Here is a 16,829-nt window from a genome sequence, read left to right on the forward strand (position 1 = left end):
AAATGTTAAATAATGTAACTTTTCCATGAAGGGTTTCTTTTGGGAAGATAAGTGAAAACTATAGAGAACTCAATATGCTGACAATCTTTCAATAAATTAAAAGAGCAAAATGCAAACTAATATGTATTTTAAATAATCTCAGAGTAAAAGCTATGAGTGTAGTCAGTATTGGCCTAATCCTACAAAACCTGATCCTCCCATAAAATTTCAATAGAACGTGTTATGGAAAAACACAGGATGCAGTCTCAGCATTAGAAAGACTCAAACCAATTTTTAATCAAGTGGTAACTGGTGATAGGGTGAAGAGAAGTGCAGTAATATGACTGGAAGGAAGAACTCCAAGATTATCTTCACCCATATTGTCAAAATTAGCTCTTCTTCCCTGAGGAGGACCTGAAGTCATCCAACAGTTAATTGTACTTTTAACCCCACCACTTTACTAGAGATATTTTTTTAAAAAGCTAAATCTGATCACTGAACAAAAGCTCAGGGTTTATTTTTTGCACTCACTGTATTCCCAAACATGAGAAAATACATTGCTGGAGCCGAGGTACATGAGAAAAACAACAAACCAGCCATGAGTACAACTACAGTAGACATCTGATCTTTTAAGCCATGCCGTGGCTTTAACTTCTTCAGTTTTCATAGACTATTAATGCATGCCCAATTATTTCTTTAAGCTTTTGGCATGATCAAAATTATATCAATCGATCGCCAGCATATACATACCAATGCTTTGCATTGTCTTATTTTTTTAAAGAGCTAGTGTATTGTGCCATGTTAATATTTGCATACTGCAGTTGTTAGCAGAACTGTACAATACCAGCAGAGTTGCACATTCATTGGTTTAGCTGTCTTGCAATACTGTTTAGTTCTGAAAACTAGAAAAAAAGCGCAAATCATGTTTTGCATCAACACTATGCTACACTGTAATATTGTAATTTACTGCACCAATCTGTATCACCAATGAGGTTGTATAAAAACAACTTCTAAAATTATTATTCACAATCAAGTATCAATGTGCATACATATAGATTCAAGGCTCCCCATTTGTTTAGATTTTTTCTAATTTCAGCAACCAGGACATTTTGCTGTTAAATATGCTATTTTCAATAATAAATAGCAACAGCAGAAGTTTTCATGTTATAGGTGGTTTTATACGAAGGAAACAAAGGGGGAACCTGACATGAACCTTAGAGAACGTATACTTCCAAAAATAAATGTGTTAAATCTGATTTTTATATACTTAAAATATCTGTACACAGGTTTTCACGTGAGATTGCTATTCTGTAAAAAATTCAACTCAACCCTTTCGTTATGATAGCTAAATTTACCCTATTTTCTCAGCTTTTTCATTGCACAGTATATTCAGAGCTCTGTTTCATAATATAATTTAATATGATTTGATTGCAATATATTGCAATGTTCAGTTTCTCACACAATAAAAGAATCACTCAGTTACCTTTTCAATGGACTATACTCTACCATCAAAGAAAAAAAACTGAAAAACAGTAACATAGCATCATCATCATGCAAAATACCCTTGGAAACCAACGTTCAAATATCACAAAGACATTTTTTTATTCACAAGCGTTTTTGTTTGAGCCTTTGAAGGATTCGACTAGCTTTATATATAACTGCATTGTGAAAAGGAGGTGAATATTACATTGAAATTAACATTTTTCTGACAGAAGATGACACCAGGTTTAAGATGAGAATCACTTCTTAGTTCAACTCTCAAGCACCTTTATATATTTAAAACCAGAAGTTTCCTTCTTTACTTCTTTCCCTCCCTCCCTCCTTCCTTCTTTTCTTCCTTCCTTCCTTCCTTCCTTTAAACTAACAATTTTTATCAACCTACCAAAACTTAACTGGCTACATGATTCATTTTGGAAGAATAAACCACTCATCATAATGCATTTCAGTCATGCTGAACTTCTGATGAAGACTAACCAATATTTTCATTTTACTCAACTAGTTTGGACAAAACTGATGTTTAAAGCAGCCATCATGGTGCTAATAATGTATATTGGGGAGTATGTTTTCTTTTTTCCTTTTTTTTTTTTTTAAAATAACTGTTCATGTAAAAGAATATAAATCTTCAAGATATCCAAAGCTTAAAAGAAATGAAAATCATATACATAAGCTATTATCAGGGGAGCCCTTTTACATGAAGTTATCAAGATTACAACAACAAACAAACAAACAAACAAAAATCTTATTTTCCCCAATGGAGCACGTACAGAATTCTGTTTGGATGGCATAGATGATGCAGCATTCACACATGTTTAAGTATCTGACACTCCAACATGCAGCCACCGTGGGTGCCTTTATGAGTCTCACAATGAGTGATTACCAGACACGAGCACTGCTGTTCTGCTGCTGTCTGAATAGCTGACCCTTTTAAAATGAAACTGAGGCTATCGTTTTGGCCGGGTCTTGATTAAGTTATGCAGGTTTTGGTTTAGCAAGGTCATAACTGGCAGTGTGTGCTGCCAGATAACAGCCAAAGCAGGACCAACTGAACTCCTACCATAGACCACAGTGATGGACTCAGACCAGAGACACCACCGCAGTCAGCCGAATCTTCCTGTTGGCAAGAAAAGAAGAAATCATTTAACATCACTTAGACTGAAATTTCCTGAGAAGTAATCTACATTTTAGCTTCAACATTTTGAACTATCCTTGAGGATCCCTTGAGGGATCCTTTTTGGTCTTATATATGTTATTTTTCCTAACATAACAGCAAAATAATTCCTGGACGTTTGGCTGATTTTTGATACAAAGAGTGGCGTGACTGCATTAACGATAAGCGTGGGAGGATTAAATACTTACAACTTACTGCAGTCACTTATGAACTAGATGGAATACTTAATCAAACAAGAAATGCTACGGGACATACTGGGGGCCCCAGTAAACCACATTATATTCCTTAAAACTACATCAATTTTGAGTATCACTTTATTATGAGGAAAGGTGGAAGAACAGATAACTTTTCAAGATTAGAAAACAAATACCAGCATATGTTCATGTCCATTTCAACAACATGATCACACATTAAAACGAACAAGTTCTGCAGGTGAAGATATGATCAAAGAGAATGAAAATCCTTTCTCTGTCTCTGATGTTGTATTCAGGTATGAGAACCAAATTTTCTATTGTTTTTTTGTACACATTTGATGTAATCTGTAGAGAAGACCCCTTCCAGTTTGTGGGCTCGCTCTGAGGTGCTCAGCTGTCACACATCAGTGGACCTAATTATTCATTATGCCACACAGCAATCACGCTTCTTTTCTCCATTCCTCTTCACCACTAATTGCTCTTATTTGGTCCACTTTACCTACAATGCATAACATCTTTTGCATTATGGATTTATTCATTAATCTGGCTGAAATACATTTGATACCTGTTCTGAAGTCTTTAACATCTTTATCCCTTCATGTTTCTCAGAACTGATACAATATATGTTTGGGTGCCTAAAACACCAGGACAATGTTCCAGCCATCCCCTGCACTGCTCTGACCACAAGTCTGAGATTCGTAGATAGCTCTTAAGGCTGAAAATATTTGGTTTTCCTCTTGTTTTCACTGTATTCTGTACCCACAGTATAAAAAGACACTTTCCATTTTCCAAGAGATCCCAAGCCCCCAAGGACAAGTCAACAGTGAAGGTAGGAAGGGACTTAGATATACTAGGAACTGGGGAAACTTCTTGAACAGGTGGAACATGTGGAGGGAAGGACAGAGTGCACCTTAACAGTAACAGAGCCTGTCTGCTGGCACAAAAATTAAAAAGGTTTTAGAACAGAAAGCAGAGGAAAGCCAATGAGCATGGAACAGCTCCTGGTTCAGAAGGACATGCCACTGAGGCATATGTTACCAATACTCAATGTGCCTCTGAAAAGGCTGGGGATTTAGGGATAAAAAGTACAATCATGATAAATAAGAAGGGTCATAAAAACACCTTCAATTTGTTGGCACATCCTTACCCAAAACTTTCAAGTGCTTCTGCATCAATGTTAGGAACATAAAATTAAGATGGGGAAATGAAGACGAGTCATCAATGAATCATCACAAAATAATACACATATCAGAAACCTGGTGGAAGGAGAATAATCAGCAGGACAGAGCACTGTCAGGCTGCCAACTTTGTAAGAATGGCAGTGTAGGACATACAGCAGAAGGGTAGTATGTAAGTGTAATACCATAGAAGTATCATAGGAAAAGGAAAGTATGATGGAATCTCTATGGGTAAGAAATTTCAGAGTCTAATAATAAAAATGTAACACTAGGATTGCACTGCTGACCACCTGATCAAAGTGACAATATCAATCAATCACTAAATGTTATGAGATTAGAGAAGCCACATATAGACTGGATCAATGCCTTATCAAAAGGAGATGTAGAAATCACATTTTTGGATATGATAAATGACTGCCTTTTTGGGACAAACAGTCTTTGACTCTTTAGTGGTCCATAGGGCCCTCTTCAAAACTATTAGTAGAGAGCTGCTCTGTACAGCATAGCTCCATAGACCACAATGCAATAGGACTTAGCACCATTGTGTGAGAAATCAGGCCAAAAAAAAATCCAAACCAAAAGATACCAATTTTAAGAAAGGAAACCACGTGAAATACCAAAAGCAGTTAAAAATCCCCAAACAACCCCAAACCCAAGAAAAGAGAAAAAAACTCTTAACAAACAAACAACAAACAGATAGCAGGAAAAAAACTAGAAGCGTCATCTCGAAAAGTAAGCCCCTCACAAGTATCTGGAAGATTATTTAGAAATACTGCATTAGATATCCAGGTAAAATGAATGCCACAGTTAGAATAACTAACCTCACACACCACACTTCCCCCCAGAAACCCAACCCCAAAACAAATGAAAAAACACCAACACCCCCCCCCAAAAAAAAAAAAAAAACAAAAAAACTAAAACCCCAAAGAAACACCCAGCATGAACTAATAGGGAAATTAAGTACACTGTCATAGGGAAATGGTCAGTATTTAAGAAATTGAGTTTAGTCAAATGGGCAAGAACAGGAAAGCACATAAAAATGGCAGATTAGATATAATCAGAAAATTAGGAGGACTGATAAAGAATTTTTTATGACCTCCCTACAAAATATGCTGAAAATGATAATAGGAAGTTTTGAATAAATCAAAAGCATGAAGCCAAATACGGAGTTAGGGCATTTGCTGGATAACAGAGGTGTAAAGAGGGATCTTGGAAAGTACAGGGCAGAGCAAACAACTCCAACGAGCTCTTGTAAGAGGTTTTAAGGAGTGAAGACTTAATAAGATTCCCACCACACACAATGCATCATTTAAGGCAGAGAGGTCAGATGAATCAGAATCAGTCTGGAATAAATATATGGAAAATCAGATAAAACAGGCAAATTAGACTCAATACATCATCAGGCATTACAGCAGTCACCAACAGTGTCCTTTCAAAATTAGATGTAAAAACAAAACAAAACAAAACAAAACGAAACAAAAACCAGCATTCAAGTTTGTCAGAAAAAAAAAAAAAAAGAAAAAGAAGAAAAAAGTATTTTTTCATTCTATCCCAAAGCAAATAGCTCACAGATCCGGAAGTGGTTACTATTGATAAAAGAACAGAATCTACACCTCTGTGTCTGTCATCTGTTAGCTTTATAATTTAGTTTTATAATTTTGGCTTAGTTTTTGTGGGTTTTTTTTGTTTTCTTTTTCCAGTTGATTGCACTCTACAAGTTCAAAATTCCTAAGGTTTCCGGTCAACCAGTATGTCATAAGTGAACTCTGCTACACCAGATTTGGAGTAGGATGCTAAGATTTGAAGATGCACTGAACTTTCTGGTTTATTTAGTTTGGCTCTGTCACTTTTTGCATCTGCATTGTATCTTGTCATGTGGCTTTATTTCTATTCAAAGCACCTAAAAATAACCCTGTTGCTTCTTGCTCACTGCGAGAATCATCAGAAACAGAATTATCAGTAAAGGTTTCTTCTCACATGAATTCAAGGAACAGTACACAGTGTTACCTCTTGGTATTTAAGACATTTATCACTGAAATTACTTAGAAGACTCATCTTTGAAGAAATTGTCTAAGGTAAAGCACAAGGTTTAAATTTTTTTCAGAGGGGAGATGTCTGGAGAGTAAGAAAGAAGTAAACGGAAGGTCTTAAACAAAATTGTACATAATAGGAAGGGGGAAATACCATTATAAAATGGCATCCAGTATGGATACAGGCTAGATGGACCTCCACATATAGAAATATGCAGAAATCAGCTTCCATGTCACCTCTGTGTTAGACCAAATATTGGGTAAATTATGTTGATGAATTAACCCTACTACTATATGTACTTGAAAAGGAAACTCCATTCTGTTGCCCATTTCTATTTGTTATTTGAGATTTTTTTTTAAACTGCATCACAATTTATGGGCACGGCTTTTACATTCAACAATTAGATTATGCAATGTTCCTATTGGATTGAAAAGAAATGTTTTAATATCTTTTGATCTCTCCCTAAGACTACACAGAACAGTTTTTAAAGGATTCACAACTTCACAACAGTGGAGAATGTCTTGGAAGCCTCACACAGGAGAGGAATCTTCTTATTATGAATGACAGAGTTAAGCCTTACTAGACAAAATTATCCAAGGTTTATACACATATTTCAAGGTTGCACAGTTTTTAACCTCATATTGATCAAAGTCACATTGAATTTCTGAGGTTTGTAGACAAATTTGCAGTGGTAAACCAGCAGTTCTGCCAAGAACAATTTTTAAATATTCTCTCTGGAATCAGTTATTTTTTTTGTGTCCTAAGCCAAGATAAAAATAGTAGTGGCAAAGAAGGTACAGTAAATCCTATCTAAATTACTTTTTCCTCCACAGCATCGCACATTGTAATTTTCTTGTGTGCTTTAACTGTTGTGAAAATTACAAGAAATGTAAAAAATAAAAGGAGGATAAAGTCTGGTTACATGCTCATTTATATAAATTTAAAAAAATTAACAGTTTTATGGAAATGAGTGGGATCCCGCCATTACTTTGCAACCAGATTGAGGAAAATGTCAGTTTTGAATGGTCTTCAAAATGTCTTTCTTAAAGCCTGAGCTTTAAGAAAACTTCTCAACTGTTTCCTGTAAATGTTATTTTTGAGATTTCTTATAAAATTTCTTATAACAAATTACATAGTAACATTTTATTGTATCTTTACCTTATCTTTGCTTTACCTCTGCCAGTGCAATTAGATGCTGAACTATTTTTAAGCAGTTTCACTAAAATTTTCCAGCCCATTACATTAGTGACTACTGCACTAATCGCACACAAAACCCGAATAACCAATAGATCAGTTGAGGATGTCCTCTCTTTGTTGTCTTCAAAACAATATTCTGTATATTATTTCTCTTTGAAGATGGAAAAAAAATGGAAAAGAAATTGGAAAGAAACCTTTTTAGCCAGTTTCATTTCAGCAGAAATGTATCAGAAATTTCTTGCATTAATAAGTCATATGTCAAATTTCCTTGCATGCTTGAGGTAGAGAACTGTCAAATCCAAATGTCATCTCCTTCATGTCATGCCTTGCTATGCTAACTCTAGAGAGGGTTATTTTACAACATCACACAGTGTGAAAATTATTCAGCACTTGCAGAATGGCAGTGAATGCTTCTATAAAATCGTATCTTCGTTGCTAAGTATCAAGCCCACATACTCATTACTATATATCAACATTTCCTTGAAAGCAGTGCAGGTCCAGAATTTTAAAGACACACGTAAATATAAAAACTTATATATATATACATGACTAAGCCTACAAACATCCTTGTTACTCCTTTAGAAGTACACTATAACTATTCAACGTACTTAACTTTGTCTTGTAACCTTAATCATCTATCAGAACCCATTGTGCTACAATGACTATAAAAAGGATAAAACAATTAAAGCTGTCAAAGAGTTTCTGATCTGGCCCTTGATATCAACTGGTTACCTCAAAGTTATACATTTTATACACATATATTTTAAAAGCTTCATATTGCATGGAGAACACCTTTGCTTTTACTCAAGAGTCATTTCAAGTTCCAAAGCATGGCCTTTCATAAATTTTGTGTTACCCTCCTTTGTCTGGGCTACCACACAAAGCTGTCAAAGCTGTACAGATGCCCACACATAGACCAGGGATACAGCCAATCCCATCAAGATGTATACAGTCATCTGGGCTGCTGATCACCCCCAAAGCTCCCACTGACATCCCTGGGACCTGATGGAAATAAGACATTCCCAGAAGGAGCTAAAAACCTGTAAAGTTCTTCTTTTTATTCTGAGGCACGGCAAGCAAAACCAGTGTGCATGTACAAAGTAAGAGCAAGCTATTCAAGGGGGTGATAAAGACTAGTTTGTTATCCTTAATAAAAAAAAAAATATGAATGCTGCCATTATTGAACCTGATCAGCTGGTTTGTATCTGTGTTGGCTTCAGTGATTTTAATAAAACTACACAGATTAACATCCAGTGAGAACCCATTTTTAAAATCACAGTTATTAAAAACAGGATGGATGAACAAAATTCCCTTTATAACTTTCTGCTGCCAAAAGTCTATCAGCTAAAATTATATTCCGTAGGTTTCCCAGTATTTCGGTTTGCCTTCTTGAGCAGACCATTTTGGACATAAAGAATTCAGCTCAAGGTGAGTCTCTGCTGCTTTATGTACATTGGATAGTAGCTTTTTAATTAAAACAAGGTTACTTGCAGAGTAAATTGCATGAGTAAGAATATGAGATGTTAATCTTCTAGATTTCAATGTGAAATACAACTGGCTTGGGGGAAGGGACTTTCAACCCCCCTTACAACCTTCAGCCATGGCTGTGCAAGTTCCTAGGTTTGCTAGAAGTTAGATGACTTAAGTACCAAATAGGAAACTTCAAAATTACTCAAATACAGCAGTTAAATGGAACTTTTTTTTTTTTCATTGATGTTCAAGTGATATTAAGTGAACTTTCCCCCAAGTATAAAAAGAACATAAATTATTGAGAAAATGAGTGTTCTAAATTGTTAAAATTTTTAATATTTTACTACACTAACTCTGAAAAATGATTTCTAAGGTTCCATTTCTGCCTCTCAGTTGGCTTTACTTTGATAGATATGTTAGTATCTCCCTCTAGTGGTTTTCTGAGTAATAATATTGATCAGAAACCCCTCTAGTGTACAAGGTCATTATTTTATTCTCATTAGATCAGCAAAATATGTCACTAGCAAAGTAGCGCACACTCTCACACTATTAAACACAACACAGTCTAAAATGCCAACGCTTTCATTACAAACCCCAGAGTTTGCACAAAGTCAACATACAGGACTTCATGTATCCATGTATTTAATTAGAAGAAAAAAAACCTACCTTCTGCTGTAATAAGGCAATGAATATGTTGAGGTTGCAAAAAGTTAAAAAGTGAAAATATGACTTTACTGAATTCGTTCTTTAACCAAAATCATGCACACTGTTATCTTCCATCATTAGCATTTGTGTTAATTTGAATGCAGTGAAAACTCCTTACTCTTCTCAATAGCAACGCTCCCATTATTCTTACACAGAGCACTCATCTTTGCTATCCCTAAGTACAGCTTTATTTCCACAGGTATTATAGTCTCTTCTAATTGCTTCGTACCTTTGTCTCTGTGCATAAAACTTTCTTCTTCTATTTCGTTTCAATAGGGACAAGGGAAAAATGTTTTGAAGGGAATGGCACTGACTCAGTTGGTACATGTGCAATCTCAAAAGAGCCAACCATATAAACCAAACAGGTTCCTGTGTCTTTGTATTTGCTATGGGAGAAGCTTTGTGTTCTGTAATTCTGATTTAGAAGGCTCCAGACAGGGTTTTTTCATATTTAATTTCCCTTAATATTGCAATATTAATTTGCTCCAGATTGTTGCTTTTAGGGCTCGCTTCATTCTGTTTTCTTTTGTATGCTTAGTAAGTAAAAAAGTTTGCTAATTTTTTAAGCCAAGAACAAAACAAAAAATTAGAGAAAGTAACTGACCATCCACACCACATGAAAACTTGCAGAAAAATGAAGATAGGAGCGGACGTCATGGCAGAGGCACGACTCGTTGTGCATATAGGCTGATCCTATTAATAACGGGCAAAGTAGCAAGTAGAGGAAAGGAAAGAAAACACAGAAAAAAAGACATACAAGATGAGATATCATGCAGATTGCTGGCAGTTAGCAGAGTTAATGTGAAAGCATCCACCCAAGAGCAAGAGATTCACAGCAAATTTTGCAAATAAACTTAACCAAAACAATCCACTGTTACAAAACACATGACTTACACACTGATTAGCACATCAAGCTAGTGAGCAAGAGTTGTACTTTCACACACAATCATATCAGGAGTATTTGGAATATTTACAATGGCCAAATAGCTTTTTGGATGGTTTTTCAACTTTGTTTAACCTTTTTTGGCCAGTAAGAAGGCTTCTTTTTTAACGTACCATTTGGTTACTAGAAAAACGCATTGAAACCAACTGTCGGGACTTTTTTAGCACTACAGACATCTCAACCATTATGCCTCATTAAAGAAAAGCAGAGGATACACTGGATTAAAACCTGCAACACAGCAATTACAGCCAAATAACTGCACTAGTTATGTACAGTCTTTCGTTTGCAGAAATGGGATGAGGCATTAAAAATGCATTTTTTAAATATTTGTTTTATATAATGGCAGGTACTTCCCTTTAAGTACATTTTGTCTTGAAACTTATTCTGAACAATTTGAATTCAACATATTCTCTTTCATACAGTATTTTGAAAGGTAAACCAGATTATATTCAAAGTAAATTATACATGCGGCACAGTTATAATTTTTCTCCTTCAAAACTTTGATGTATACAATACAGGGAGTATTAAACAGCGTAGTTTTGCTGATTTCAGTAAAGCAATGCAGTTTTACACCTGTTCAGAATGTGACCTAAGGTCAATACATATTTGCAGAATTTCTAAGAGGAACAGCATCCTAAACCAGATATAATGTTTTTAATCATTTAACAACATGTTACATAATATTTGGAAATGCTAATATAAAAATACTGCCTCTAAGCCAGGATTATCATCAAGTTGTGAAAGCCATTGAAGAACTGAATTTGACAGGACCATAGAGAGATCATTAGTTTTATGCTTGCTGATGGTGCGGTTTTTTAGTGGGAATCATGTGTGAAAGTGCAATGGTTATAGGAAAGGCAGATAAGAAAGCAGCCGTTAATTTTATGTTAATCATGGGATATTTGAAATAGAGTGGGCTATGATCTAGAGTGAACAGTATGTTTAGTGATAGATAGAAAGGTTACCAGGCACCAAGGTCTGTTTAAACATAGTTTTCACTGCTCTTCTAAAACAGCTCTACAATTGCTTTTAAAGATAGTCCTAAAGTCTTACAAGTTCAATTTTACCTGTTTGGCTTCGTCAAAACAGACATCAGGACCTTTTCTGTATCTAGGTTGTTTGACCATTTCACAAGGATTTGGCCCTTCATCTGTTTCTCTGGTTAAGGTTCATGACTTTTTTTCACGCATTGTACATCAGCAGGGTTAACATTCTGTTTTTACTTTCGTGGGAGAAGTTTTATGCTAATTCAGATAGTACTGAAATAAACATCAATAGTCACAGTTCCTCATTTAAATTAAAGAAAATCAAACCAAACCAACCCTCCAGATAAATTGAAATCAGATACGCTTTTTTTTACACTGTCTTAATCACGAAAATAAACATCCTGCATGAATTTTTAGAACCAGTACTTCCAGAACTGTAAATGTACTCAAAATAAATATAAAAGCTGAGGTTTTTTAAGAGTTTCTATATTGCTTTCATTATCATCACATAAATATTACAGAAAATATTTGATAAAGTAGTAAATTTTCAATTGTACTTATTGGTTATAGCATATGTTACCACTGAGTTCTTCTGCTAAAATGAGACACACAGTAAAGTGAGAAGCCTGTTTGGAAAAGTAATGTTATATACATGCTGAAAATCGCAGTGAAGGCCTATAAGAACTAATGGTTTTATTATGTGTACACCTATATTAACCCAAATATCACAGACAAGATTATCCCACTGTAGGCTTTGATAGTAAATGACAGAAAACCTAATCAGATCTCATTAGCATTTCAGTGATGAAAGAAGACAGAGAAAATGCTGTCCAAACTAACAGCAGAACAGCAGGATAGAAATGGGAGCAGTGATATGCTATTAATTAGCTAACTGTAAATGTGAGGTAATGTGTTAGCTTACATATCTGAAATCTGTAATTGCTGATTTTGAGATGTAAATACTATACTTCACATTTGCCACAGGCTGACAAGGGACACAATTCATTGCAGTAATCCTGAAAGGCAAACTGCAAAACCGTCTTCTGTTGAAACCTGCTTATATTACCATTCAGTATGTTAAGCTTTTTTGATTGCACTGTTGGTAGTACACACATTAAAGCTAAGCTAGAGTGTTTTATAAAAATTGAGCTCCAAAAGTTTACTTATCTTAGTAGGTCTGACTTATACCTGAAGTAATCCTACTCATGCCCCACTGTGGAGTACTACAGCAGCCTCATTGCAATCACTGGAGATGCCCAATGGAAGAGAAAGCAAGAGGACAGGGAATTTAGTTCTATAGATCTACATCTGTCTTCATTCAGATATTATCAGTCTCACCTCCCCTCTCCTCTGCCGGGGCCCAGTTGAAAGGGAAGTAAAAACTTAGAATTATTCTAAAAGACCATGTGCACAAGCAAAGCTGCACCAGCCAGAAAGAAGCAGAGTCTAATAATAACCATCTGAATAGCACCCAAAGGTCATTCTGTCTGCTTGTGTGATGTTATGCTACATCTGCATTTCACAATGTACCTTAGTTATAGAAAAGAGAGAATAGCTTAGTACTGCATAGTTGGCACAAAAATAAAATAGCCCTTTTAGTCAATCTAAGCCCACCCAGCTGCTCTGGCTGCCATTTGAGGTCATTTACTGCTTTTTAGAAGGTTTGGGCTCCACAGGGAAATGCAATTCATGTGCCCATTTCCCATCAAACATGCTTCATTTTCTATAGTGAGTGCTGTCTATAAATTCAGACAGTGGCAGCAGTTAATCAAACTGTCATGGACTGGAGTCAATTAGAATATTAGGCTGTGTTTACATAGTTCAGTGATGACACGGATATTGCTTCCACCCCTATGTAACTTCCTTTTCAGCCCAAATGTAGGTGAAATTCCAGTTTTATTAGTGTGGCAATGAACACATTGTTTGTGCCAAAGAAACACAGTCATCTTTACCACCATCTGCTTTTCTTTCAGGAGTGGGAGAGGCTGTCTCAACTAACTTCCTGACATGGACAAAGGTATTACTAATTGTTTTCCATATTCTGTCATAATAATCTAAAACATGATTTGATTTACCATCTCTGGTATGCTATCCTCAAGCATATAGAGCAGAGAAAAATTGTGGTGCATTTCTCCTGGCCTAGAAAATGTGTATGGTGGTTTTCTGTATTTCCATCACCATCACCTACAGGTGTCTAATGGAGTGAACAGGTTAGGGGCATAGAGATTGGCATGAAGGTGGTTGTAAATTAGAACAAACTTTCACACGCTTTTAATTTTAATGCATACGTTGCAAGGACTCTGCTTAGCATGTATGTCATCTGTGTCTCCAGCCAGCTCTGAAGAAGTTCTATGCTAGCAGCTGGATAATCTCTGGCCTTTCATGGTTAAAGTAGTTTCCAAGAGAAGTAAGCAGTTCTCATTGGCACTGAGCACACACTAAAGTGCCTCTATCACTTCACCTCAGTGTTGCAGGCATCAGGGCAGCATCCCAACTTTTCATGACCAAACATTCTTATCTTGGTGTTATCCTGTCCCACATTGTCCTCTTGTTATTTCTCTAGACAGACATACCCTTGTCTTTCCTAAAGGCTGAACAAACCCAGGACCCTCAGGCTCCCCTTGTCTGTCCTGTGCTCCAGATGCCAACCACCTTGGTGGTCTCCTTTACTGTACTTCCTCCAGTATGTCAATGTGGTACTGGGGAGCCCCAAACTGTACACAGCACTCCAGATGTGGTCTCACCAGTGCTCAAGAGATGGGATGGATCAATTCTCCCAATGTGCTGAGTATACTTTTGCTAACATAGCCCAGGATGTGACTGGCCCTCTTTATGGCAGGCCACAGTGCCAACTGATGTTCAACTTCTTGTCCATCATGATCCTCAAGTCATTTTCTGCAAAGCTATTTCTAGTCACTCCACCCCCAGCCTGTCCAGCTGCATGTCATTATCCTGTCCTGGATCCAAGACATTGCATCTGCCTTTTGGAAACCTTGTTATGTTCCTGTGAGCTCATTCCTGTTTAGGTCCTCACAAATAACAGCTTTGCTCTCTACCTCAATGACTGCTGCCTCAGATGATTTGTGATATCATCCACAAATATCTGCTACTTCAAGTACTCCGATGGCAACCATGCTACTAATGTGTACATAAACAGGTCATTTTTTTCCAAATACATTCCAGTATATCATAGCCAAAGATCAATCCACACTAGTAAATAACGTGGTTTTAAAGGATACCCGGCTTCTCCGCTTGCATCAGTGGCTTTGGGTCACAGGAGCGGCACAGCAGTTGGCTGTCACTAATAATGAATACTAGATTGGTGTTTGAAATCTTCTCTGCATGATAAAGTCTGGAAAAAAGCCAAGAAAAACCTATGTTTAAATGAAGCAAGGAAATCCGTATTTGAGAAAGGCACACAGTATTGGAATAAAAGTAATCCAACTTCACAAATTCAGTCTGTCTGCTGCTGTTTATCTTTTCCATTAACGAACAGCAAGAAACATTTATAACAAATTTTGTAATCTTTTCGACATTTCCATGGTTCCCCCTTTCAACTAGACTTAGTAGTGGAAAAAATGGGAAAGAACATAAAATTACTTTAATTGAATTAATAGCTAGCTCTGTACTGCTACAACAGTAGCTGTACTGAGAAATAAAATCAGTTCAGCCTCAATTCTTCCCCTATCAACACTGAGGAACCCCCATTCACAAAAACAAACAAACGAACAAAACCCCAACACATAAACCTGCCTGTAAAAAGGGAGAGAAAGAGGTTTAGGGTATGTATGCTGTGTATTGAATGTGTATTATTTGTGGTTTTATGTATATATAATTCCACAAAAGGCCTTTAAGTTAGTTGGGACAGAAGAGAAAAAAAATCTTAATATTTATTAGTCATTAATAAAATATACTCTGCCTGTCAAAGAGAGGAAAATTCAGGACAATCTCACAGGTTAATTGTTTTTAGTGGATTCTAAATTCATTTTCATACTTATATAAAATAACAAGCAAATCTTATCATAGAGGTGGTTACCATTCTATATAAGCAGAATTTTATTACTTAGGTGTGAACTGATCAGATTATTTCTGAAATTTCACAGATGATGAGTTCGTACCACTGATTCGGTACAATAAGAGGACAAAATATCTGTTAATTAAATACCTGGTGTTGTGATTACATATCTGGTTGTTTTAACCAGCTTAAATTGTCCTTTCATACTTATTCCCAGACTGTGGCACTATGTTTGCAATATTAGCATAATAATTTCTGTAGTCTTTCAGTAAACTGAACTAAAGAACTCTTCTGAAAACTCTCCAGATTAAAAAAACACCCAACCAAAAAACCCTACAAAAACAAAACCAAAAAACCCACCTCATGAGTTTCTGCATAACCAGGTCCCAACCAAACACAACTAGCGACATGGGGGAGGAAGTATGGAAGTGGGAAAAAATGTCTGGGTGTTTTGGCTGTATTCACCATTCCCCAATGTCCTCTGTCTTTCTTTCCTGGCTTGAAATATTGTCTTCAAGGAGTTTGAAACCTGACTGTTAATTGTAATTTCTAAGACATTTTCAGAAATTCTTAATGTATGGAAGCTTTCAACCCAGCATGTTTTTGTATGAAATGCAAAATTAGGTCCAAGTCGCTATGTTTCTGAAGCATCTGGTTTTTTTAACATAAACATCATCTTGAACAGGTACATGGCACCTGAAGAGTAATTCTTTTAATCACAAAACAAAACAGCATGGTTTTCTTAATAAGACCCACATCTCTTAAATCATGAGCACTGTTGACTAGAAGGTAAATTTGAAGATAAATTGCGTAATCTCTTGGCCATCAAAAATTCTAATACATAACTAGATTAAAGCAAATAATATTTTTCTGAGTATTGCAGAATGCCTTTAAATTCACATAATAAATTAAAAGAAAATAAATTGTAGCAGAGATAGAAATACAGTTTTAATGGAGTAAATACAGATTATAAAACAAAAATTTGACTAAAATATTTATATAATTCTTCAGTTATTACAGTTAAAATTCATTCTAAACAAACACAAAGAAAATGCGATTTATCATTTTACTGCCTATATATTTCTTTGTCTTCCTTATGTAAGTTTGTTGTAATTAATCCGAAATATATTTTTTTGTTCTTATAATAGTGTCATTATCTTTTGTAAAATAAAAAAATATCCAAAAGTTATTATTTATATTGAAAAAAATTTACCTGGAGCAGTTTATACAGTCTACAATCCCACTAAAAGATTTATCATCATTTTCAAAGAAATACTGAGTTTGCTCAGTGATACAGCTTGTTTTAGGCAGGGCAGCACCGAAATCATCATCTTCCATATCAGCTGACAGAAATAAGAAAATAAATAAATAAACAATGACATTTTAAAGTCACAGACGTAATGGGGAGATCCAAATATGGCCCCCAACCTAGACTCTTACCTTCTACTTCACTCAAAGTTGAC

General features: G+C 35.7%; 1 protein-coding gene across 6 annotated transcripts in view; it reads right to left on the reverse strand.

Annotated features, from left to right (window-relative positions):
• Positions 1-1,815: 1,815 nt before the first annotated feature.
• The window catches only part of CACNA2D1 (calcium voltage-gated channel auxiliary subunit alpha2delta 1), a 420,472-nt gene continuing 405,458 nt past the window's right edge, over positions 1,816-16,829 (reverse strand). For 4 of the 6 annotated variants that reach the window (XM_074144315.1, XM_074144313.1, XM_074144316.1 and 1 more), the window contains 4 exons: positions 16,580-16,709; positions 14,591-14,703; positions 11,433-11,515; positions 1,816-2,590 (listed from right to left, as the gene is read on the reverse strand). In XM_074144315.1, coding sequence (XP_074000416.1) covers positions 2,474-2,590; positions 11,433-11,515; positions 14,591-14,703; positions 16,580-16,709 — 443 coding nt within the window. In that variant the 3' untranslated portion in view covers positions 1,816-2,473. Of the gene's footprint in view, positions 2,591-9,956; positions 10,116-11,432; positions 11,516-14,590; positions 14,704-16,579; positions 16,710-16,829 lie in introns of those variants that run through there. The other 2 variants (XM_074144311.1, XM_074144310.1) reach the window with 2 other exon arrangements.

Source organism: Numenius arquata, chromosome 2 (genome assembly GCF_964106895.1).
Source record: "Numenius arquata chromosome 2, bNumArq3.hap1.1, whole genome shotgun sequence".
NCBI lineage: Eukaryota > Metazoa > Chordata > Aves > Charadriiformes > Scolopacidae > Numenius > Numenius arquata.